This window comes from Podarcis gaigeae, assembly GCF_964106915.1.
Source record: "Podarcis gaigeae genome assembly, chromosome: 4".
Lineage (NCBI taxonomy): Eukaryota > Metazoa > Chordata > Lepidosauria > Squamata > Lacertidae > Podarcis > Podarcis gaigeae.
The window spans coordinates 35,435,111-35,461,342 of NC_139677.1; the positions used below are offsets into that span (position 1 = coordinate 35,435,111).

The window sequence follows — 26,232 nt, forward strand, 5'->3', positions numbered from 1 at the left end:
GATGCTCAGATTAGTGCCTTTTAAAGACGTGGTTTCCAGGGCATTAGAAAGTTAAACATCTTTGCTTTGAGTCTTTATACAGAGCCGGGATGCGGACTTCCTGGTTGCGCCTCCCGATGAATTAAAGCAACTGGCATTTTATTCTCTCATATATCCTCCTGAATGCCTCTCAAATGCTCACAAAGCAAATAAATCGTCTCTGCAGAAGGCATGGAGATTTTGCTCCATTTCTCCACTTGTCAGCCCAGGTGCTACTGCTCCCAAGATCCAGTGTCCCAGAGTGGCTAGCATTGTCACTGGTCACCTTCCTCCTCCCTGGCCAGTGTGGTGATCCACTGCTATTTTTGTCACCTCGTCCCAAGAAGTCAATTAGGAAGGTGACCAGAAACAGTGGGCACTGCTACCACATCCCAAACAGCACACATAAGTCAGCAGCATGCATGGAAAGGGAGCGTGTCTCAGGAGTGGCACCTCTGCCTGAAGGGACACCCCCAAAATCCCTAGCCCACACTTCTGCCCCTCCACAGCCTGTTGCTGACTGACTGATGAGACCCAAGGTGGGCACAGGAAAGTCATGCTTCTTCCTCGCTACCATTGCATGTTGGCCAACTTCTCATCCAACCCTTCTGCTGCCAAGTCTAAGGGAAGTAGGAAGCTGGTGAGGTCAGTAAGGGGGTGGGGGCTTTTAGGAGGTCTAAGGGAAGCTGGAAAAGATCTATGGGGAATGGGGGCATTGTTGAGCCGATGCGAGTAGCAGGGGGTGTCGAGGGAAGAAATCAGGGGCACAGCCCCTGGTATATGGCATGTTTGTGAGAGAGATAGTTCTGAGCACTGCTAGGAGAATGTGTCTCTCCAGGCACTTGACTGTTACATCTCCTTAGCAATGTCACTTTCCCACTCCTTACGTTGCAGGAAAATACGAAACAAAACATTCATTTATTACTGAAGCCAACAAAACACTTTTTGCTCTTGGTTTTGCCTCCCTTGAATGGCAAGGCAATGGCTCAAAATCTAGTTGTAATCCCCTTTTAAGTCCCTGTAAATCTTTTGTCAATACCACATCTTGTGGCAGTAAATTCTGCAAGTTCATTATGTGTTGCGGATCCTTCTTACTAACACAAGAAGCTGCCGTATATCAAACCAAAATGTTTGTCCATCCAGTCCAGTATTGTCTATTCTGGCTTTCCAGGCTCTGTGCCAGAGAGAGGCCTTTTCAGTCTCTTGCTCCCAATCCTTTAATCTGGAGCTGCCAGGGATCAAACATGGACAGAGGCAGTCAGTAGAGAGGGGCAGCGTTGGACACCAAAATGGTGTCAGAAGTTCAAGAGGCTGATAATGATGATGATAGCAGCGCCATTTGGTTGCCTTGTCTAAAACTGAAAAAAGGCTCAAGGGACTTAACTTTTTCTCATAAGGAAGGTGAACATTTTGTGTTCCATTTTCGCATCTTTCACCTCAGGCAACAAAATGTTTGAATTCTACAGTATCATCCTTTGTGAGATGAAAGGCACTCTGCATCGTTTTGGATACAGGCACATCAGTGTTTACTAACCCAAGTTTTCAAGCCAAGTTCAAAATGCCAGCCTTCAGCAACCTGGTGTCTTCCAGCTGTTTAGGACTACAACTCCCAGCAGTCTGGTGGAAGTTCACAACTCCAAAATATCTGGAGGGTACCAGGTTTGTAAAGGCTGTAGTAAATAATGAAATAGGCAAGACTTACTAGGGAGTGGGGAAAGATGTGTGCAGTTTCCCACACACATACACAGATCCTCAGATTTTCAGATGTACTTGGGCAATTTATGAATTTCTGAGCTATCACTCCAAGAGAATAGCTGATCTCAAAGAAGATGGTTGCTATAGTGGCGTAGCGTGGGTTGTCAGCACCCAGGGCAAGGCAAGTAATTTGCGCCCCCTAACCCGTCGATTTGCGCCCCCTAACCCGTGGATTTGTGCCCCCTAACCCGTGGATTTGCGCCCCCTAACCCTAACCCCCAGATGTTGCGCCCGGTGCGGCCGCCCCCCCTGCACCCCCCACGCTACGCCACTGGGTTGCTAGATCAGACAGATATAGTACTTCACATAGCAAGGCTTTCTCACTTTAAGACTGCATCCCACCATACATCTAAAGCACATTTCTAGCACATGGCTTCTCCCCCAGAGAATCCTGGGAATTCTAGTTTGTTAAGGGTGCTGGGATTTTTAGGACTGAGTGGGTGCATCCTTAGACTGCCACTATCCATGCGGTTTCTGTCCCTTCATGGAAGACCCAAGAGAAGCTAGGAGAGCAAAAATGTTTAGCATCCTCTCCAAGTCCTCAGGTGTTCAGACTGCCATCCTCCTCCTGAATTGCAGGGCTACACGAAGGAAAGAGCCCCATCCGGGAAATGCCTGTGAGACTAGCCAGGGGACTAGTCCCTCACAAGGTGGGACACCCTTGCCAGGGCTGCTGCTGCTCTTCCTGGTGACAGAGACAAGAGAGCCTGGGGGAGCAGAGGCATTTACAAGCCTGCCTCCTATCTTCAGATGCTCTGATTGTGACTCTGTACCTCAGATTTCTTTCAAGGTACTACCAAGGTATTTAATAATAAAATAATAATAATAAAGGGACGCGGGTGGCGCTGTGGGTAAAAGCCTCAGCGACTAGGGCTTGCCGATCGAAAGGTCGGCGGTTCGAATCCCCACGGTGGGGTGCGCTCCCGTTGCTCAGTCCCAGCGCCTGCCAATTTAGCAGTTCGAAAGCACCCCCGGGTGCAAATAGATAAATAGGGACCGCTTACTAGTGGGAAGGTAAACAGCGTTTCCGTGTGCAGCTCTGGCTCGCCAGAGCAGCGATGTCACGCTGGCCACGTGACCCGGAAGTGTCTCCGGACAGCGCTGGCCCCTGGCCTCTTAAGTGAGATGGGCGCACAACCCCAGAGTCTGTCAAGACTGGCCCGTACGGGCAGGGGTACCTTTAACTTTACCTAATAATAATAAATTTATTATTAGGCCCTCTTTCTGGTTTCCTGTAACTTGGTTTCTCGAAGTAACGGAACTGCCAGAAGGCCCTCAGAGCTGGACCTCAGTGTCCGGGCAGAACAATGGGGGTGGAGATGCTGCTTCAGGTATACTGGACCGAGGCCATTTAGGGCTTTAAAGGTCAGCACCAACACTTTGAATTGTGCTCGGAAACATACCGGAGCCAATGCAGATCTTTCAAAACCAGTGTTATGTGGTGTCGGCAGCCACTCCCAGTCATCAGTCTAGCTGCCGTATTCTGGATTAGTTGTAGTTTCCAGGTCACCTTCAAAGGTAGCCCCACATAGAGTGCATTGCAGTAATCCAAGTGAGAGATAACTAGATAACCACTCTGGCGAGACAATCCACGGGCATATAGGGTCTCAGCCTGCGTACCAGATGGAGCCGATAAACAGCTGCCCTGGACACAGAATTGACCTGCGCCTCCATAGACAGCTGTTAGTTCAAAATGACTCCCAGGCTGCGCACCTGGTCCTTCAGGGGCACAGTTGCCCCATTCAGGACCAGGGAGTCCTCCACACCTGCCCGCCTCCTGTCCCCCCAAAACAGTACTTCTGTCTCGTCAGGATTCAACCTCAATCTGTTAGCCGCCATCCATCCTCCAACCGCCTCCAGACACTTCACTTCCTTCACCGGTTTAGCATTCCACTCCCTTTTCTAATAGCGAATTGCCTTCTTTCTGTTCACTGGTAGATGTGGAGTTGCTGCTTATATTAAGTTATCCTGCATGACACCAGTATCTTTTTCCTTTTAGTATATCTCTTTTCCTTTTCATATCCCACTCATCTATTTGTGAAGTTACGGTTTCCTTATTTGCTTGCCCCACTATGTATTGCTTGGCATTGACGTACACTGGGCATCACTTACCAGGGGGGAGACCCACCTGCTCTCCCACCTTCCACTGGTTGACTTCACCTGGAGGCTCTCCCACTTCTGCGTCAGAGAGCAGTTAAGTGGCAAGAGCCAGGTGGCAGCAGAATGTATTTGGGGCTGATATGTATTATGCAGCAACTCTATAACCAGGCGCTTATTATGATATGCATTTTGTATTTTCAGTTTGAATTTTTATGCTGTAAGCCACCCTGTGACCTTTGGTTGAAGGGTGGTATATAAATTTAATTAATTAATTAGTATATAAATAAATAGAAATATTTATTCATCCAGTTGGGAGAGATCCTTTGGAGCACCTCACAGTCTCATTGGATTTTCATCAATCTGACTAATTTGGTGTCATTGACGAACATGGCTATCATACCAATCAGCCCTATGGGGAGGCACCAAAGATGCCCCATGTAATCAAACTCTGAAAGAATGGCTGTTGTTCAAACTTTCGTAACAGGAGTACAGTGCATCATATCTGCATCTACTGTACAGCAGTCAACCATAATTAGAGAGTTAATTCCTTTATTTTGGCCATTTATGTTTCAAATTTAAGCAGTACAAAGGCATCCTTTTTGGGAGCATTTGGTTTAAATAAAACATCAGTAAGGAAAACAAGATATCGGAAAACATCGCTTCCCCCCCCAAAAAAAAAATGCATGCAACACAGCTGCTATAAAAGCAGATATTAGTTCTGAAACCTGCTGAGAGAATATCCTTTCCCAGCAATTGGCCACTCCAACCTCCTAACTAAGCCTCTTTCCCATTAATTATATTGCAGGAAGACATTAAATAAAACATTTATTGACTGAGTCAGAGAATAAAAACAACCACACCAATATGCCATCGGATGGAGCAGAATCTGTTGACTCTGGTTTTCCTTACCTTCCCTGCATGGAGAGTGGGCTGAAATCTTTCCCCAGGGTAATGCAACATTCCTGTTCCGGAGCACTGCTTGGGTAGGGCTTGTGTGGTTCTCCCTGAACAGCCATCATCTCCTTCAACAGCTCCAGCTCACTGAAATTGTTGGGAATCGGTTCTGCTGCTACACCTCCGAGCAAGTCCACGTGGTGTGGGATAGGGGCCTGGGTCAGCTCCATATCTACTTTTCTAGACATGGCGCTGTCATCTTTGTTGTCCAAGTACATAGCTCTGTTGCCTGATAAATTCTGTGTTCTTGCCTGAAAAGCAACAAAAATAAAACAATCAGGAGCCAATAAATACAGAAGTCAGTTGCAGGTACAGAAATCTAAAGTGTTGTGCCTGCATGAGACTGTGCAGTTCTTTAAAATGATCCATCACCTTCCCGAAGCCAAGTGCAGAGTACCTTTGCATACACCCTAGTCAAGAGAAAGTCATGGTATCATCAGTTTGCTACCTGCTTGTCAGCTTTGATCCATTTTCACTAAAATCAGTGGCTGTGTAGAATTCCTACAGGCTTCAAAAAGTCCAAGATTTCCCTGAGATCTGAAGTCTAAAACAGAACAAGCATTTGCACATAGATGAGCCATTTACCTACATTTAACCTAATAATATTCCTTTGGATATCCATTCCTTTGCATATCCATTTGTACCAAAATGTACAAGTGGTCCGTGTGAATTAAGGCTGCATTGCCTTTGTAGACATAAATTGTGATGTACATTGGTAAACCATAAATAAAGTGTTGCACTGCAATTATAGAACATCAAAAAAGATATTAGGGCCATCATCAGGTGGGGAGTTGACCAGTTCCAGGATGTCTAGTATTGCTTTTAGAACTGAAATCTCACATTGGACTTGAATGTGCTTCTTGCCAGTCAGCATGTGTCATGCAATCATCTCCTTCCTCAGGTAAGCCTGTTCAACTGGATAATGCAAGTTGCAGGTCACACAACTTGCGTGTATGACCATTCTCATGGAAGGCAACAGATATTTACTACACGCTATAAGTGCAGAGCTGGAATTAAGTGCTTGGACTACGACCATCACTTAGAGGTAGATCATCTGTGTGCATACAGAAGTTCCCAAGTTCATAATAATAATAATAATAATAATAATAATAATAATAATAATAAATTTTATTTATATCCCGCCCTCCCCAGCCGAAGCCGGGCTCAGGGCGGCTAACAACAATCAAACAATCAAACTATCAGATATTCACACATTCTAAAAATATTTCATTATAAAAATCAATTAAAATCGAATTAATGGCAACTAATTAAGCAAGATTCTGTGCAGGTTGCCAGAGGAGGGAGTCAGGCTGCGCCCTGACCAAAGGCCTGGTGGAACAACTCTGTCTTGCAGGCCCTGTGGAAGGATGTCAGGTCCCGCAGGGCCCTAGTCTCTTGTGACAGAGCGTTCCACCAGATTGGAGCCGCAGCCGAGAAGGCCCTGGCTCTAGTTGAGGCCAGCCTAACCTCTCTGAGGCCTGGGACCTTGAGGATGTTATTATTTGCAGACCGTAGGTTTCTCTGTGGGGCATACCAGGAGAGGCGGTCCCGTAGGTACGAGGGTCCTAGGCCGTATAGGGCTTTAAAGGTTAAAACCAGCACCTTAAACCTGATCCTGTACTCCACTGGGAGCCAGTGCAGCTGGTATAGCACCGCATGAATGTGATCTCGCAGCGAAGACCCCATAAGGAGTCTCGCCGCGGCATTCTGCACCCGCTGGAGTTTCTGGGTCAGTCTCAAGGGCAGCCCCACATAGAGCGAGTTACAATAATCCAGTCTGGAGGTGACCGTCGCATGGATCACAGTGGCTAGGTCAGGGCGAGAGAGATAAGGGGCCAACTGCTTAGCTTGGCGGAGATGAAAAAATGCCGCCTTTGTTATAGCTGTAATCTGCGCCTCCATAGATAGGGAGGTATCGAAGATTACACCCAAACTCTTAACGGACGGTGCTGGCACTAATTGCACCCCCGCAAGAGATGGGAGTTGCCCCCTCAATCCCATATCGTCCCGCCCCAGCCAGAGGACCTCTGTCTTCGAAGGATTTAACTTCAACCGGCTCCCACGTAACCATCCAGCCACAGCTTCCAGACATCTCGCCAGTGTGTCTGGGGCCGAGTCAGGATGGCCATCCATCAACAGATAGAGTTGGGTGTCATCAGCATACTGATGGCAACCCAGCCCAAAACTCCGGACAAGCTGGGTGAGGGGGCGCATAAAGATGTTAAAAAGCATCGGGGAGAGAATCGCACCCTGAGGCACTCCACACACCAAGGAGTGGCGCAATGACAATTCCCCCCCGAGCGCCACCCTCTGTCCCCGACCAGAGAGAAACGAGCGCAGCCATTGAAGGACTGTGCCCTGGATCCCCACGTCGGCAAGGCGGTGGTCCAGGAGTTTGTGATCGACCATGTCGAAGGCTGCTGACAGATCTAGAAGAATCAGCAGCCCCGACCCGCCTTGATCCAGCTGCCTGCGGAGATCATCTGTTAGGGCGACCAGAGCCGTCTCGGTCCCATGACCAGCGCGGAAGCCGGACTGGAATGGATCCAGAGCAGATGTTTCATCCAGAAACCTACCAAGCTGTTCAGCAACCGCTCTCTCAATCACCTTACCCAGGAATGGAAGATTCGAGACCGGAGATGTCATCCTGTGGCATCTCCAGTAGACAGAACTTAGAGAAATCCCTGAAATCCTGGAGATGTACCGCCAACCCATGTAGACAATACTGAACTAGACCAATGGCCTGACTCAATATAAGGCAGTCCTATGTTCCTATGCTTTGGTTCTGGCCAAGTCTGGATTCCTTGGTACAGAAGCAATGCACAGTAGATGCTTTGGCAGGTACATCTTGAGGACAATGATGTCAGCACATTTGCAAGTAATCCGATTTTAGCATAGGCTATAGAAATGTAAGGGTTTCCTTCCACTATCATCTCCAACCAAATAGATTTTGCAAGATTTGACCATGCATGAAAACATTCAAAGCCTGTTTGGTCTGAGATGATAGCTGAACAAAACAAATTGATGTGCAAGTCCTGGACAACGATGGCTTTATCATACCACCTTCAACTTTGAGGGGAAAAGCACAAAATAAATGCCTAGCACGATTTCATAGCCTAACCCTTATGTATCAGGAATAGGCCAGGGCCCTCTAGAACTACAAGTCCCATCAGCACCAGCCAGCATGGCCAATGGTCAGGGATGATGAGAATTATAGTCCAACATCATCAAGAAGGCAAGTTGGTTCCCCCTTGTATTTATATTCCCTCGGGGTCAAAGGAAACATTATGGGGAATGTGTTGCTTCTGTCAGTCCCTATCACCTCCATGGTAACATGTAGTAGCAAGAAAGACAGCATTTACTTGATCCAACTCCAGTTTCTTGGCTGTTGTAGGACAGCAAACGCTACCCATTCCTTGTAATAGAGGGCACAAGCTCAATAGGACTTATTCCCTCCAAAAAAAGCACAGGTGGTTGCAAAGTGTTAAGATCACATCTGAAAATGACTTAAGGAAGCTCCCAGTTCACACTTAATCTGGAAATATTCCTGTATTCATTATTCACAGGGAAAATGAAAAGGAATGAAGTTGCCCAGGAGGTGAGCAGGACCCCAGAGTGAGGGAAGCTGGCCATATGGATCACATAGTCAATGCTGGCCCTGTGTGCTGTGCCTTGATAGCTATCAGGACTGACTCATTCTTGTAGATCTTAGCTGAATCAATGTCCCTGCTCCCTGAAACCAGAAGAAGTTGGATCTATGTATGCATATGCTGATGAAATACTCACGTTCTTTTCTCTCTTTCACACATGCGCACGCACAATGTTGGGAATGGATTGCTTAAGAAGGAGTTGTGTTGTATGAGAAATGTGTGTGTGTGTGCCTGTCAGTATATCTGAGGGCACACACAATGCTTAACAGATGTGCCTGTGTGGGCGAGTAAACTGATTGCCACAGCTAAGTAGTATTTTATTAAGCTTGTCCATTTTACAAGGCAGCATTAAATACACATTTAAGCAATGATTCACAGAAAGGGCTTCCAGGCACAGTGGCATTCTGAAAGGCATGAAATGCTATAAATTTGGAACTGTGATGTTTTTCACCCACCTCGCAGTGTGTGTCGTTCATTAATGTCATCATACACTGTAGCAATGTGATTTTTAAATAAACACATACACACAAAAGCACACACTGACCTCTTGTGGCAAATAAGCAGAGGTTTCTTTAACTCCCCACTCCTGGTAAGGGGCATGTGTAAAAGGTTTCTCTGCGAAATGGGTACAGTAATAACATTTACATACACATGTTTAATCAAAGCAAAACCCCACAGTGTTCAGTGGGGTTTACTCCAAGGTAAGCATGCATTAAAATCGTAGCTTTATGTTTGTAGTGCTTTTCCATGATAACAACAGCAAAGGGCAGATGCCTACCCTGACAAGCTGACAATTTAAATTTTAGATGGGATGGGGGGAGGGGAAAAGATGTTCCTGTGTTTGGCTTAGCAGAAGACTTTTGCCCAGCCCTCTACTGATCCAGATCTGCGGGGCACTTTTTTAATTCATTTTGGACTTTAAATTACTGGGTTGAGAGATCTTACATTGTGCAGAGGTATAAATCTTTGAAAGAAACTCATGGAAGAGACCATATTTTTGTGGAGGGAACCATACTTTGCATGCAGAAAATAATTACAGTGGTACCTTGGGTTAAGAACTTAATTCGTTCTGGAGGTCCGTTCTTAACCTGAAACAGTTCTTAACCTGAGGTACCACTTTAGCTAATGGGGCCTCCAGCTGCCGCCGCACCATTTCTGTTCTCATCCTGAAGCAAAGTTCTTAACCCGAGGTACTATTTCTGGGTTAGCGGAGTCTGTAACCTGAAGTGTCTGTAACCTGAGGTACCACTGTACTTGGGAGAACACGAACACAGGATATACTTTGGGCTTTTAAAAATAACAATATAGAGAGATATAACATAAGACAGGATTTAAAACCAAAAATGCAAATGGGAATAGATATTGCACCCGCCTCTGGTTTGCCCATAGTAAAACATGGTAACTGTTCAGATAAGGCTGGCGGTATTTCCTTTTGGAAATTTCTCCTCCAAATGGGGCATGCAGCAATCAGTGGAAACGAGTGTCTTGTGTTTGGTATTGGGGACTTCTGGAAAGAAAGCAGCTATGTTGTGCTCAGGTGAGGAGCAAATAGAAGTAGGGGTGTGGCATTAGAGATCAGGCACTTGATAAATGGCCACCCAAATGGCATTGCACTATGAAGCTTCCTCACCGGCAGTGACCGACTGCAGACATTTCACAGTTACTTTGACTTTTCAGATTTTCTACTGTAAAGTGAAATCTGGATTAAACTTCTTTTTTAAAACGTGTCGGCTGTGGGGTTTTTTGGCATCATGGACATGAGCAGCCCTGTTTCCTGGAATCATCCCCAGGAACAAATAAAAATAAGTCCTAAAAAGTAGCACCATAAAAACACAACATTGAAACAAGATAAAGTTTGCCTTGTTTATTGGGCGGACAGGACTCTGGCCTTGCCCATGTCAGCTATGAAATTTCAAATAAATAGCTATGAAATACCGTCTCTAGTATCTGTAAACCTTACTGTAGCCCAGACATTGCTAGAACTGGGGAAATGCATTTCCCCTCCTCCCTGTTCCTGTGGGAAATTGCAGTCAAACATAACTGTGTGTAAATGCTAGACAGTGCATGAAGGGGTTAAGACCAGAGAGGTCTGTTCCTAGACTCAGCTAGGCCACACACCCTTACCTCCATGAAGAAGGAAATGAAGCTGCTTCTCTTACTGTTCCTCACTCTTTTCCAGCTATGTAATCCACCAGGATGGACATGTCTGAACTTGATACAATCTCATGTTTGAAACTACCCACTGTATTTTGCACCCAACAGTAATCTACCTGTGCTCTCCTTGCTGCTACATGGAATAACACATGAACCAGACCTTTGGATTTAGTAAGTCACTTACTTAACAGTGTGTGATCTGTTCATTGCGAGAGGGGTAAAGAGATGGGGCAAGAGCTTTAAAGCAAACTAAATGGGATATATGAAAGGGTTTAACAACCTATGTTCCATGCTATTATAAGGTAAAGGGACCCCTGACCATTAGGTCCAGTCGCGGACGACTCTGGGGTTGCAGCGCTCATCTCACTTTATTGGCCGAGGAAGCTAGCGTACAGCTTCTAGGTCATGTGGCCAGCATGACTAAGCCGCTTCTGGCGAAACCAGAGCAGCGCACGGAAACACTGTTTACCTTCCCACCAGAGCGGTACTTATTTATCTACTTTGACGTGCTTTCAAACTGCTAAGTGGGCAGGAGCTAGGACCGAGCAATGGGAGCTCTCCCTGTCGCAGGGATTCAAACTGCTGACCTTCAGATTGGCAAGCCCTAGGCTCTGTGGTTTAGACCACAGCGCCACCCACATCTCATTCCACGCTATACTGCTACATAATTCTGAGAGTGTTTTTAACTGCGGGCAGCACAAAGCCCTGCATTTTGAATCTAGACACCCAGCTGATTCTTTGTTAATTACCAACATGTGGGTCAGATCTATTTCCACCACTACATACCATATTTTTCCATGTATAACACGCCCCCATGTATAAGACAACCCCTATTTGGGGGGGACTTCTTGAGCTTTTTTGGGGGGGTTGCCCAGACTTCTTGAGCTTTCTTCAGGGGGAACTGATGACAATTGCTCACCTGCCTGACTGCCACTGCCAATCACACGCATTGACGAACCCACCAATCATCTGTCCGCTAGCAGCCACCAATTGACCACCCAATTGCCACAGCAGCAATGCAGCTGGCTGCTACTGCTGCTGCCATGGCTTGTTGGGAAGTTGTATAAAATACCAAAATGACGTGATCTCTCTGCCTTGTGGGTATATGAATGTGAACAGCCACTTTGCCAACTAAATTCAGTTTTACACAACCATCACAAAGCACTGGTCTTCAACTGGTGGGTCACCCTCACAAGCTACAACTAAGTGGCAATCTTAGCGGAGATGGGTCACATTGTCTGTCCCATAAAAAACCCTTGAGCGAGCAGGTGGGCTAAACAGATAGACACAGCAAAGGTAAAAATAATATATAAAATTAACAAATAAATATGGTTCATATCTTGTCAGTAGATGTTAAAATTGGATCTTGAATCTAGAAATCAGTAAAGTTAGCTTCTTCTCTTCTTCACACCCCACCCTCTCCTTGTAACTTTGTGTTAGAGATGTTTGTTTGTTTCTCTGATTTCTGTTCTGTCATGTAGTCTGCATGGACTCCCTGGACTGCCTGCATAGTTAAAGAGCTAAAACTGGTTGAGAAAAGTATGGATTTCAATAAGATCTCAATCCGTGGTTTAAATTAGGTAAAGGTAAAAGTACCCCTGCCCGTACGGGCCAGTCTTGACAGACTCTGGGGTTGTGCACCCATCTCACTCAAGAGGCCAGGGGCCAGCGCTGTCCGGAGACACTTCTGGGTCACGTGGCCAGCGTGACAAAGCTGCATCTGGCGAGCCAGAGCCGCACACGGAAACGCCGTTTACCTTCCCGCTGGTAAGCGGTCCCTATTTATCTACTTGCACCCGGAGGTGCTTTTGAACTGCTAGGTTGGCAGGCGCTGGGACCGAGCAGCGGGAGCGCACCCCGCCGCAGGGATTCAAACCGCCGACCTTTCGATCGGCAAGTCCTAGGCGCTGAGGCTTTAACCCACAGCGCCACCTGCGTCCCCTGTGGTTTAAATTACACCTCATAAACAAGATAACGCAACACAGCAGAAGAAGCATTAAGACTTATGAAGAGAACATCCACCTCGCCTTGCGAACACTAGCTAAAATAAAATACATTAAACACCCTGACCCAATGTATTTTTACAATGCTATGTAATTTGTATTTTGTGAACTGCTTAGAGCCTTCTTGCTATTAATATAGATACATGCAAAGCAGCAGTCTGGGCTACAGATGAAGGGAGCTTAATAATAATAAACTAAAGCCCTAAGAAGTATCTCTCAGCATGGAAAGAGGAAGCAGCAGGGGCTGATGCCAACCCTTCATTCTCCTCCTGTGCATCCAACAGTTAAGTCTTTATCACTTTTATAAGCAGCCCTGGCAGAGAGAACTGTGTTTGCAATTTCTATGTGCACACAGACTTCTACATCCTGCCAAGGATACTCGCGTTGGGAACCCAATGTGCCAGAGCAGCTAGAGCATAGATGGAGAAGTTGTGGCCTTCTGGATACTGCTGGACCACAACTCTCCATCAACCCTGACCATTGGCCAGGCTGGCTGGGAACAATGGAAGTTGAAGTCCAACATCATCTGGACAGGTTCCCCATCCCAGGGCTAGAACACCAGACTTAGTCTAGGGAGATCTTAGTGTGAACCGCTCATCAGCTACAAAACTCACTGGGTATTACTTCACACACAAATCTAGTGAACCCACAGACCCCAACTGCTCATTCTACTGAATGAGGCCATGAACCTCTTCCCAAAAGTCCTACCCAAAGTGCACCATTGAGGTCCCTCAACATCAGGGAGTAGAGAAAATGACTTCCAGGTTGGGGGGGGTTACTTATTGCCAGGCAGGCTTGAGCCCTGCCATTCTCTTCTTCTAGAAGTTAAGCTCTACAGAAATATAAAATCAGTGTCAGTTCCCTCCCACCCATTTTGTTTTTAATGCTTTAGGCTTCCAAGAGAACAGTGGCTTTAAAACCTGTCTAGAAGCTACCCAGCAGCCTTTCAAGCTGAGAACCAAGCTTTCTAAAACACATCTCAGAAAAATGTATTATTGTACCCAGAGTGACATCTCCAGATTATTGTTATTCAGTGATGTCAATCTTTCTTATGTCTAAGTTGATAAACGGCAGGTGCTTCAAGTTTGCAGCTACACAGCAGCATACTAATGAATAGCAACGGTTCACATTGCACATCCCTAGCCTGATAGAGGCTATGTTTCCTTTTCAGGATTGTAGGAACACAGGATCTGTCTTTGGCTGCACACGCACTATACCTTTAAAGCACACTCAAAACACATTCCCCACCTCAAAGAACTCTGGGTACTCTAGTTTGCTAATGGTTGCTTGGAACTGTAACTCCGTGAGAAGCAAACGATAGTGCCCAGAATTCTTTGAGGAGGGGAAATGTGCTTCAGATATGTTTTAAAGGTATAGTGTGTTTGCAGTTTTGTACAGAGTCAGACCATTGGTCCACCTAGCTTCGTATACTGACTGGCAACAGCTCTCAGGGTTTCAGGCAGGTGTCACTCCTACTAATAGCTGGAGATACAAAGAACTATACTTGGGATTTTCTGACCACAGCTAGAGCTCTTCCCTTTTCACAGAAGTGATGTTGGGAGACAACTCTTTATCCCCAAAAGATTCAATTCACAGTGTGATTTTTCATGGGCCATCTCATCATATGCTGATAGAACCAGTTATGTTGTTCTGCTGTTAATACCATGTTTCCATTGTCAATCTTTAAGGGGCTATTATAATTTATAAGGGGGGGCAGCACATTGTTTTTCTTGTTGTTCAGGAGGCAGCCCAAGATTGCTGTTTCCAAAAGGGCTTTCCTTGAATCTCTGGTTTTCTTTGAACTACTGTTCTTCAAACCTCCAGACTGAGGGTTCAATCCCACTGGCAAAGCAGCCCCCAGCAGCATTGAAGCTTCTGCTCATCAGCTGGTGAGTGAAGAGTGCAAATCTGCTGACTGCAGGGTCTGCTTTGCCAGTGCACTCCCCACAGGGAATGTTCTGGTGAAGCAGATCCCATCAGGATTGAAACCTCTGCTTTCCAGCTGATGACCAGAGGGTTCAATCCTGAGGGCTGCAAGGGTCATCGCAAGTGTATTCGTCGGTTTTGTCTTCTGTCTTTGTTACAGATGCTATAGGCCAGGCATAGGCAAACTTGGCCCTCCAGATGTTTTGGGACTACAGCTCCCATCATCCCTGACCACCGGTCCTGTTAGCTAGGGATGATGGGAGTTGTAGTCCCAAAACATCTGGAGGGCCAAGTTTGCCTATGCCTGCTATAAGCAATGTACTGGGTGCTAGAAATGTGCTTTGATTATCCCATATTGTCAATCCAACATTAACTATTTAACTTTGTCCACTGTACCAACTCTTCCTATTCTTTCTTGGACACCTATAGAAGGTTTGAGATGCTTGTCCATAATAGCCTTCTAAGTTGAGGATATCCAGTCCATAGCTCCCACAATTCTCTCTCCCTACAGATGTAGCCAGCCTTGCTTTCTTCCCTTGACAATATATCTGTTTATTATTCTTGTAAAGCAGAGCTTTTCAAACTTTTCAAGTTGGTGACACACTTTTTAGACATACATCATTTCACAACAGGGTAATTCAGTTTTACTGGCAAACCAGAGGTTTAACTAACCCCTTTCCAGCCCCAGAAGGAGCACAGGGAGCGTTTGCACAACACACCTACACACTGCAGCCGACACACTAATGCATCGTGACACACAGTTTGGAAAGGTCTGTTGTAAAGTCTTGGTTGTCAAGTCTTGCTTGGTTCACTCTTTGCAATGGAAGGCAATTATATACTTCTGGTAATCTCACCTTTTTTTATTCATCCAGATGTCACATACTGGGACAAGATTTCACTTTCTGTTAGCTTAAATTTAAGTCATGCCACTTGTCTACAGTTCCTTTAGACTTTTCTCAAGTTTCATGGCTGACTCCTTGCTATCTTATAGGAAAATCTGCTTTCGTGACATACACTTCACCATATACATGTATATATATGTAAATGTACGTATACATTATGCCTTGGTTAGTGATGTGGGTGGAGCAGGAGTCAGATCACTTTGTTCTGCACAACTGGGCTAGTGAAGGGGATCAGCCACAGAGAGTAAAAACCTCTCTTCTGAAAGAGCCAGTCCATGCTTAGGTTCATTTCAGTTTACCATGGAATAAACAGAAGAACACAAGAACATTGCATTATGCTGGTGTAAGAGCTGCTGGTACAGCAGAACTATGATAATGGTCAGCCTGATGGACGAAGTAAAAACACCAGGTGGTTGGGGTTTATATTCCTGAGTTTTCCGTCTTCATTTTTAGGTGTGTTTCTTTTTAAATTCATGTGACATAGCCCTAACTTCTCTTGAGGAGGAATTTCATTCTGGCATTGTTTATTAAACTCACTCCCCACCACTACTTTGAAATAGTCATTTTAACGTAAGTAAGGAATCCTTTCTGCACCGATTCTCTACCAGAGGAAATGAATAATAAGCTGGAAGAGGTTCTGGGGCAAAGTTGCTCGGTTGAGCAGAACCGCACGACAGCTGAACTTCCTTTCCAAACAGCAGGAATGAGTAGTGATGGGCAGGAAAACGATCTTGCTACAGAATTGTAATGCAAGACTAATCACCTCCATCAGCATGTGATCCTAAATTGCAGGGATGCTCCGCATTAAAGAGAACTCAGGAATATTCCATGACTGTGTTGCAGTTCAGTTCAGTTCAGATTGCACTTTGAAAACTGGAGCAAATATTGCCCATTTGATACAAATATAATCATAAGAAATGCCTTGCTTTTTCATATCAAGATCCATTTAGTCCAGCATTATATTATATTATTTGAATTGCCACCTTTCCTCTAAGGAGCTGAAAGAGCTCAAAACGTACATACTGAGAGGAAGTAACTGGCCCAAGGTCACACAATGAGCTTCACAACTCAGTGAGAATTTGAATGCTGGTCTCCCAATTCCCAGTCGAACACTCTACTGCACTACAATGGCTCCCATCAACAGCCAACCAAATGCTTCTAGAAGCTCACTAGCGAGGCTTGGTGAGGGCAGGGCCCAGTCCCCCCCTCCCCGTTAGGATTTTTATCTATCCGAGCTGCTCCAGCAAGTGGTACCATGATTTGTATACATCATGTGAGTGTCTGAGTGAGCATGAGAAAGGAAGTCAGCGTTATCTCTTCCTTCTGAGTACTATTGGAAGTTGGTTTCACTACTGTGTGTGTCGCAGTTCTGTACTGGTGTTCAGAGAGCACAGATATACTGATCGAGTCTCTGTATATAAGACTGTAAATAAAGTAGTTTTAGAACTACGATTGAGTCTTTCTTCTGCTATGATATGCCAGAAGACTGGCATGCTCTTTTCAGAAGAGAAGAGTCGCTTATTACTGGCCACTCTGCACCAAAGAAGATTTACAGCCAGAGAGAGCCACCAGGGGATGCTCCGGAGACTTGGGGAAGTTTAAGCCTTCCCAAGGCATTTTTCCAACACCCTCCCCACACCAATCCTTTGTCATGGCTAATTGTACACACATACTTCATGAATTTGCTTTTTTCCTCTTCTTCCTTCTGTTTCTCTTTTAAATAAGGAAACAACACTACAAGTGGGCCCTGCAACAAAATGTTGCCATTTGGAGTGCTTTTGTTCAGCTTACCAACCAGCCAGCTTGCTAGCTATGTTGCCCTCCTTCCAGGATAGAAACCAAGGAAGCTGCCTCGTGCAGGGTTCTATCCAGCTCAGTAATGCTTACACGGACTGGCAGCATCTCTCAAAGGTTTCAGACAGGTCGCATTCCCAGCCCTACCTTAAGATTCCTGGGGTTGGACCTGGGACATTCTGTGTGTAGTGCAGAGGCTCTACTACCAAGCCACAGCTCTTTCTGCTCCACCCAGGTTCCCATTCCACCATCGACCCAAGCCAGTCACCATCCCAAGCCCTGTCCTGTTTTGGTAGGGTCTGTAGGGCGCCTCCTCCTGCACACCTCAAGTTCCAAACAAGCCTGCTGACATCTCCCCTCTTGCACACGGGTGGTGACATTTTAGCTCTGGCCTGGAGAACGAGAAGACCTATTAATTACGTGTTCAGCCTGATTTTTCAGGGGGATCCCATGATGTTGGCTGTTCAATGAGCACCCTGTCTGATTTGTTTGTGGGGAGGCTCGGCAATGTTGCATCAAAGCAAGTCTTTTCCCAAACTTTTGGCTACATTTTCCTTATCATAAATAATAATAAAAAACAATATTTGCGAGGAAATGGCTTTGTTGTGCAAGACCTGCCAGTAAGCTGCAATTTGCAGGTGTGTGATTGAAATCCCACCCCAAAATAGCAGCAACCTGAAAGTGCCCTGAGTTTGCTGTTAGTGTTATAGGATAATATGACATAAACCAGTCTGTGGCCCTTCAAGGTGCTCCTGAACTACAGTGACTGATGGGCAAATCTATCCATTTTGGTTTCTCCAGTATCACATTCTGGTGATTCCCACATTTCTTCTTGATTTGTTTCTTAAAAGTCCTCCTGAAAATTCATCAGCATTTTAGTGCTAATTTTTCATAATATACACATTTGTATTCAATTTTGCTTAATAAGCTTGCTTTTTTTTTAGTAAAGCAATTCCCCCTGGTAGAATGCTTCTTATATGTTATTTTCACCAATATATGTATTTCTACGCACACTTTCCCACAGTCTATAAATTTGTGTGCACATTACTTGGCTGGCGAACTTCATTGCAAAATTCGGAGTTGTGCAAATTTTGGAAGATCGCTGTGTTTCAGTTTTCCCAAAAAAAAGAGTGAATTAGGTAGATTTCCCATTAAATGTAAACTGGATTTAATTTCTACCCCAGCTCCAGCTCCCATCATCCCTGTCATCTGGAGAGATACAGTTTCCACATCCTTCTAACAGAGGGTTAAAAAATAAAAGAAAGAAATCATGGGTTGGGAGGTAATCTGTTGGGGCCCTATTTAGAGTACAAAATGTGTCTAGAAGACTGATATCAAAGCACACTAAAAGAGAAAGATTTATCCAGAGCTTTGATAGTAGTGTAGATACCACATTTTTTGGCTTCCCATGTCTCTCAGCTGACTGACTTGGGGCTTAAATAAAGTTGCCAGAGATTTTAATTAGAATTCCCAGACAGACAAGGGAGTGCTCTGAATAACAGCTGGCTATTCATACTGCTTCATGAGAGGGTTAGCTAGCCTGCCTTGCATCTACGTTTCCCCAAAAATGAAAACCAGTTGCTGTCTTCCACTAGCATAGTTGTAAAAATTTGTCACATGAAGAGTCATCCAAAAAACAGGAAGACCTGCCAGCTATCAGTTCAGAGAAGGCAGATTGTTCATCTCCACATTCAATTCGGATGTAATTGTGTGTGTGTGTTGTACCACTTCACTTCTTAGTTTTAATTTGCCGTGGAAAAATAATTTGCAGCAGAAAATTGTATTTGCCGTGTTAAACATACATTAGCTGACTAAGCGTGGCATTGTAAAACAAACTAACTGGGATAAAACAAAAATCCAAAAGAATGGGATTGTTCTTTAATTATCCCAGTGAGTTGTTTAAGCCCCTTGAAACCAGCTTTTCAAGTATTCACTTAAATGCGCAAGTTAAAAATAGTGAATGTCAAATTTATTAATTTAACCGAGGCTGATAATCTAAAAGTACAAATATAGTGAAACCCATTTTGGGTGATCACTCTTTAGAACGTGATTGTTTGCATATGGATTAAGGGAAGGGCTATAGCTCAGGGACGCAGGTGGCGCTGTGGGTTAAAGCCTCAGCGCCTAGGACTTGCCGATCGAAAGGTCGGCGGTTCGAATCCCTGCGGCGGGGTGCGCTCCCGCTGCTCGGTCCCAGCGCCTGCCAACCTAGCAGTTCGAAAGCACCTCCGGGTGCAAGTAGATAAATAGGGACCGCTTACCAGCGGGAAGGTAAACGGCGTTTCCGTGTGCGGCTCTGGCTCGCCAGAGCAGCGATGTCACGCTGGCCACGTAACCCGGAAGTGTCTCCGGACAGCGCTGGCCCCTGGCCTCTTGAGTGAGATGGGCGCACAACCCCAGAGTCTGTCAAGACTGGCCCGTACGGGCAGGGGTACCTTTACCTTTACCTATAGCTCAGTAGGGCATGCTCTGTCTGGTTTGCATGCAAAAGACTCTGGATTGCATCCCAAGCAGAGTTGTGAAAGTCTCTTGCCTGAAATCCTGGAGAGGTGTTGCCAGTCAGTGTAGATCAGGCTTTCCCAATCTTGGATCTCTAGCTGTTGTTGGACTACAACTCCCATCATCCCTCACCACTGGTCCTGCTAGCTAGGGATAATGGGAGTTGTAGTCCAAAAAACCAATGGAGACCCAAGTTTGGGAAACCCTGGTGTAGGCAATTCTGAGCCAGTATTGCCAGCGTTCCTAAACAATTCTATTTCCAATTGTGATCATATAAGCATTCTTATCTGGCAAGTGTGTTCTATTAACATTACTAAGACATTATTCCCTGTGGTTTAAGCTTGGTGTGTAAGGGCCACTTTTCAAGTAGGACGTTCAGTGTGAATGTAGCAAGCTAAAATGCAAAGCGTGATGTGAGTTTACAAGCGTGTGCATAGGAACATGTGGAGCTCACTACTACTAGATTGGGCAGGTTGTCTTATCTGTCCTAATATTCCCACACTTTGATTGCCTCACAGCAAAAGGTCTATCACATCAGCCATTCCTTTTAACTGGAGATGTCAAGGGTTGGACCAGAGACCTTTTGCACACAACATTTGCCCTCTTTTTGCTATGAAGGCACATTGATCACGATGCAGCCAGTCTTTGATGACCTTGTTGTCATAGGGGGAAGCTGAGTTGCTGCTGTCTCCAATTACATTGAGTTTACTGTATTTCATTCCATGTAAAAAAAGGTAAAGTTAAAGGACCCCTGGACTGTTAAGTGCAGTCAATGGTGACTATGGGATTGTGGCGCTCATCTCGCTTTCAGGCCAAGGGAGCAGGCGTTTGTCCACAGACAGCTTTCTGGGTCATGTGGCCAGCATGACTAAACTGCTTCTGGCGCAACAGAACACTGTGACATAAGCCAGAGCACACAGAAACACCGTTTACCTTCCCGCCACAGTGGTACCTATTTATCTACTTGCACTAGCATGCTTTCGAACTGCTAGGTTGGCAGGAGCAGGGACCGAGCAAAAGGAGCTCACTCCATTGCGGGGATTCGAACCACCAACCTTCCGATTGGCAAATCCAAGAGACTCAGTGGTTTAGACCACAGCATCACCCGCATCCCTATAATTCCTACATTCCATGTAGCCCATGGAGACACAGCTGAGCAAGGAGGGCAAAATCTATACTCAAACCCTTGTGCTGGTAACCCACAGGGCACAAAGGCATATTGAACTCCTCAAATGCATTCCCTACAGGTCACAGCAATGGGGGGGGGGGATGCCTTCACTATACATGCTGCAATTCATTGCTCTCTGTCCTGTTCTTAAAAGTTATACAACTATTTTCTATAGGTTACAACCCAAACTTAATTTCTAGCCAAGAATGAACGGAATTTAAAAAATAATAATCACACAACAGAAATTTCATGGATATCAATGGAAGTTTTGTACACAAAACAAAGGAAAACATATGCCCTTGAATGAATTAAGACCATGCTTTGATCACAAGATTCCTGTTTCAAGTGAGTTAGCTCTAACTCTCCATAAAGTATCTGTCCACATTAATAAAGCTAAATAAGCATAATCTAAATAAAAAGAGGGAAAGTAATCAGAGCAGAAAAACTCAGGAGGCCTGATGTCATGGACTGGTTGGACGCAGAGGAATGGTGGAAGGAAACAGTTGGGTAACCTCCGAAAGAAGAAGGCTCAGAGCCCCCGGAGTGGTGGTGTGACAACAATGAGTGGTCAGAGTGAAAAGAGGGAGACGACTGAGGAGATGAGGTGTCAAAAACTAAACTGGCAAAGTGAGCTTGGAGAGTATGTGCAAAGAGCAGGCCAGAATCAGAGGCAGAAGCTGGCAAGTGAGATGAGGGAGGCCAAGAGGCAGAGATGAGTTATGCTGGTGAAGAGTCACTGATGTCTCCCCCTCCTGCTGTGACAATCTCCCCTCCCCCACTTGTCTCCCAAAACCAGAAGAGGCATGAAAAGAGCAAAGGAGAGGTTGGCTGGCTGCATCCAGGCATAGTCTCCAATTGCTCAGGGAAAGCCCTGAGGAGATGGGAGTCTCAGCAACTGATTTTTATGGAGGAAGACCACCGGGAATGAGCTGCTCTGCTCATTAGGCAGTCATGGTGTGTGGAGATTGTGCTTTTGCTAATAAGAGTTAACTCCATCTTTAAACTGTGTGATTACTGACCAGCTCCTGTGACACCTATATATGCAAAGATTATATTGGCTTTTATACTATTGTTTCATTGAAAGACTAGTGGGGAGCTCCTGGCACTGCCCAGGAATTTTAATAAACAAATAATATATTTTTTAAAAAACCACAGAATTAAATCCCAGGTTAATAATGCAAGTGTGAACAGAAGCTAATATCACAATCACATATAAACGGGGCGGAGAGTGATGCTGACATGAGTTGATGCAGTTGGAAGCATTGGTTTATAGTTCATTATCTAGTGGTTGGGAAAGCAAAATGTGTCTTAAGGAGTGCTAAGGAGAAGACAAAAATAAGCTGGTAAGGCTATTGTTTCGGCTTTGACTGTGCAAATGTTGCTGCTTGAAAAAATTCTCAAGGCATGTTAGGGTTGCATGGATTTGAAATAATACTGAGAAAGAAGCAATGTGATTAGCAAATGGGCTGTACAGTGCATATTTTGGGTTTTTTAGCTACGCTTTTTTACTTCTTTCGGTTTGAAACAGCAGCTAGGTGCCTGCAAGCACTCTGCTCACATTTCACCATACAATCCAATTTGAAGTGCAGAAGCTATGCAGCAACCTTGGGTCAAAATATTACAGATTAAAAAACAAAACCCTCTGCTATGTGAAACAGATGTTTTTAAACCTTCAGAATTAATCCCTAACCACTTTCTGCTGTTAATGGGATTTAGCACTAACTTTTAATTGGTGGTTCAGAGTTAATCACCTGAGTTAAACGGGAAGGGGAAAACATATCCTTGCCACTCCTACTTGCTGTTCTTTCTGTACACTTGATGCATGCACTTAAAAAGTGTTAAAATATTTGCTGTACTGTCCTAAAATACCACAACTTTTCAAAAGCAGTAGCTCAAAACTTCTTCCTAAGCGGTCTGCCCAGTGGACTTTTCCCCCTGCCTCTTCAGGATCCATGTAATGATCCCATCTAACAGGCCTTGTCTCCACCTACAGCAAGTAACAAAGTGATAGAATGCTTCAGAGTGTAGGTGGTTGGAAGGTAGAATGCTTCAGAGATCACAGGGGTTAGAAGAATCTCACATACAGCCAACTTCCTCCCCCACCCCCAAACTCATAACACTATACAGTCGTACATTGGATCCCAAACACCTTGCGAGTTGAATGTTTTGGCTCCCAAATGCCATAAATCTGGAAAGACATCTTAAGGCAGCCCTGTTCAGGGAAGTTTTTAACGTGTGATATTTTACTGTATTTTTGGTTTTTATGGAAGCCGCCCAGAGTGGCTGGGGAGGCCCAGCCAGATGGGCGGGGTATAAATAAATTATTATTATTATTATTATTATTATTATTATTATTATTATTATTATAAAAAATGAGTGTTCCAGTTTCTGAATGTTCTTTGGAACCTGAACATCCGAGGCAGCTTCCATGGCCTCCAATTGGCTGCAGGAGCTGGGCTCCAAAAATGATGCAACAACAACAAGAATTACACATCCAAATCTGGTGGCTAGATCTCAATCCAGACCAGCAGTCATGTTTTCCACCACCAGTGCTTCAGTCTGTCATGGCTATACATCATACACAGGTGTTTTATAAGCTTACTAGTGTATTTGGTCACTTCCCTGATCTACTGCTCAGGAAAGCATGCATCGCTGTCATGGAAACCAGGTATCCTAGCAAAGTAATTACTCAACTCCTGTTCAAGCACACCAAGGATGTTTCTTTAAAAACCAGATTAGAAAGGCAACTGACACAAAACCCAGAGTAATACGCTAACACTAGCTTCCCGTTTTGCGCTCAGGCTAATAGCTACCTGGAAACAATCAAATAGGGGTAATTTGGGGCTGACACAAGTTCCAAGCACCGCTTCCCATTTAAACAGCGGGGTGCTGTTGTTTTTTCCTTATCTCACCAACTGCAGTCCTTTAGAGTATAAAATTAATGCTCTGTGGCCTTTACCCACCTAAATGGTAAAGGAAAATATAGGAGGTGACAAATTTATTCCACAATACGCCTGGAGCACAAAAGTTTGACCAAAAAAAAAGGCGTAATTTTTAGAAACGCAAGCACAATGGAGTGAAACATTTCTGTGAAAAGAAACTGTTTCCATTCATATACATTGGACCCACCCATTATTGTTAATATTGTTTCACTCCAATCTCTGAGTGGTATGAGATTCCTGGGGTTCAAAGTGATTACCTAGGCTTCGTGTTTCCTTTTGGAAATGAGGCAGAGCAGAGACTGTGGTGTCTTTCTGATATATGGTTTATTTACACATATCTGCAACCTGAGCCTGAGATGTTCAAGGCATCAATGCACCAAAAGGATCTTGTTTCTCCCTTAGCCACAGCCTTGGATTCAAACAAACTCCCAACTCTAAACTCATGCTTTGTCCTTCTCACTATCTCTGAGTTGAGAGAGGGGCTTCACCCATTTGCCGCCTCAGAGCCTCCATTCCTCTGCTTCCCTTAATGACCCAAGCACTCAGCTCAACTCAGAAAGCTAGCCTGAGCTTGTCATAACACTATATTTTCAACTGCTGTGGAAATTTGTAATCAAAAGACCAGTTCTAAATATTTTAAACTGACAAACATAGGACATGGCCTGCAGGCTGGGGCTGCAATCCTTGCCCCATTTACCTGTGTGTAAGCCCCACTCAACTGAAAGGCAGGGTGGTGTAGTGGTTAGAGTGTCAGACTAGGATCTGGGAGACCAGGGTTCAAATCCCCACTCAGCCATGCAACTCCCTGGGTGACCTTGGGCCATTCCTAGTCTCTCTCAGCCTAACCTACCTCACAGGGTTGTTTCAAGGACAAAACAGAGAGGGAAGATAATTATGTATGCCAACTTTGAGCTCCTTGGAGAAAAAGTTGGGATATAAATGCAACAAAATAAATAAATAACTCCAAGTCAATAGGACTTCCTTCTGAGTGGACACAAGTTAGGACTTTTCTGTTAGCTAGGTGGCATTTTTCAAACCCAATTGTGATACAAGGGATGCTTTCTATGCCAAAAAATATCTCCTACACAATCATTTCTCTGCAGCTCAGAGGTAGAGTGTCTGCAGTGCAAATACAATCCTATACAAGTCTACTCTGAAGTATGTCATATTGGTTTAAATGAGCCACACACAACATCAGATTTGAGTCATTGACTTTGAAAACCTAAAAAGAAAGCGCTAACGTTCCCAATGCTCCATTGACCTCTACTATACAGCATTTCAATAAAAAGTCTAAAGCTGATTGTTCCAATCCAGCTATTTCAGAGTAACTCCAAATAGTTATCATAACCATGTTTTTCAAGGAACATTGCTGCCTATTTTTTCTCAAATTAAGTTTGAGTTGCCTTGGGAATGAAAAAATTAATTCCCTTCATTTCGGTCAAAGAAGTGGAAGACATTTATAAGTACATTCCAACTATCAAACAGTAAACATAACATGCACTTCAAGTTCTTGTATCAGGGCAACCTTTACCAGTGAGTAGTTGTCTCAGAATATTTAACAGTACATTTTAAAGAATATGCTATCAGTGACATAACAAAACAAAAAAAGGTGTTTTACCTGTAACCTGTAGATTTCTTGCCGTCTTCTCAAAAAATGCCACAAAAAAATGGAGGTCGTAAGTTCATTATCAGATTTTGTCAGTTAAAAGAGGAATAAGCAGCTCAAAACTTTCCATTCGTGTAAAGGCTGTGTCTAAATGAAATGGCTTGCAGAAGAACTGGGTTCAGCATCTGTGATTCTACAAGTGTCCATTCCATGCACTGCACACAGGAATGAAACAAAAATTCCTAGGTTCACCATCATGTGACACCAAACATAGACGCTGGCGCTTGCTTTGACTATTAGCAATTTTCACTGCATTAACAAGGCTCTTTTTAATCCTCCCTCAGTTGCTACAAAGGGTAAGGGAGGAAAAGAGCAAATGGATTGACGCTAGTTCTGTCAGGAGGTGGAGAAACCCCACACCCAACTTAGGTTCATGATACGATTGTACTTTAGGAGAAAGTACTGAATAGCACACAATAGTACCTTCAGAGTATCCATCTTAACTGAAGTTCTGAGCAAATATTCTTTTGACAGCAGCTGTTTGAGTAAGAACAAAAACCTGAGGTAAATTAGGGGGGCCAGTATGAGTGTGCTTAATTCTCCTGTAATTTTTTCCACCTGGGACAGTTCTAAGGTCTGTGCTCAGTTCTTAAATCAGGACAAGCTGTGAGGATAATTTCCCAAAGAGTGTATTATTTGGTCTTGAGGGATGGTTGATAAAACTTCCTGGGCTAGATCAGCAGAGAATGACTGAACCCTGT

The 26,232-nt window shown here is 44.6% G+C and overlaps 1 protein-coding gene across 4 annotated transcripts in view; it reads right to left on the reverse strand.

Moving 5' to 3' along the window:
* OCA2 (OCA2 melanosomal transmembrane protein) overlaps positions 1-25,967 on the reverse strand; it is a 161,710-nt gene extending 135,743 nt beyond the window's left edge. For 2 of the 4 annotated variants that reach the window (XM_083734251.1, XM_083734249.1), the window contains exons 1-2: positions 5,276-5,366; positions 4,783-5,078 (exon numbers count right to left, since the gene is read on the reverse strand). In XM_083734251.1, coding sequence (XP_083590377.1) covers positions 4,783-5,045 — 263 coding nt within the window. In that variant the 5' untranslated portion in view covers positions 5,046-5,078; positions 5,276-5,366. Of the gene's footprint in view, positions 1-4,782; positions 5,079-5,275; positions 5,367-25,483 lie in introns of those variants that run through there. The other 2 variants (XM_083734250.1, XM_083734248.1) reach the window with 2 other exon arrangements.
* Positions 25,968-26,232: the final 265 nt, after the last annotated feature.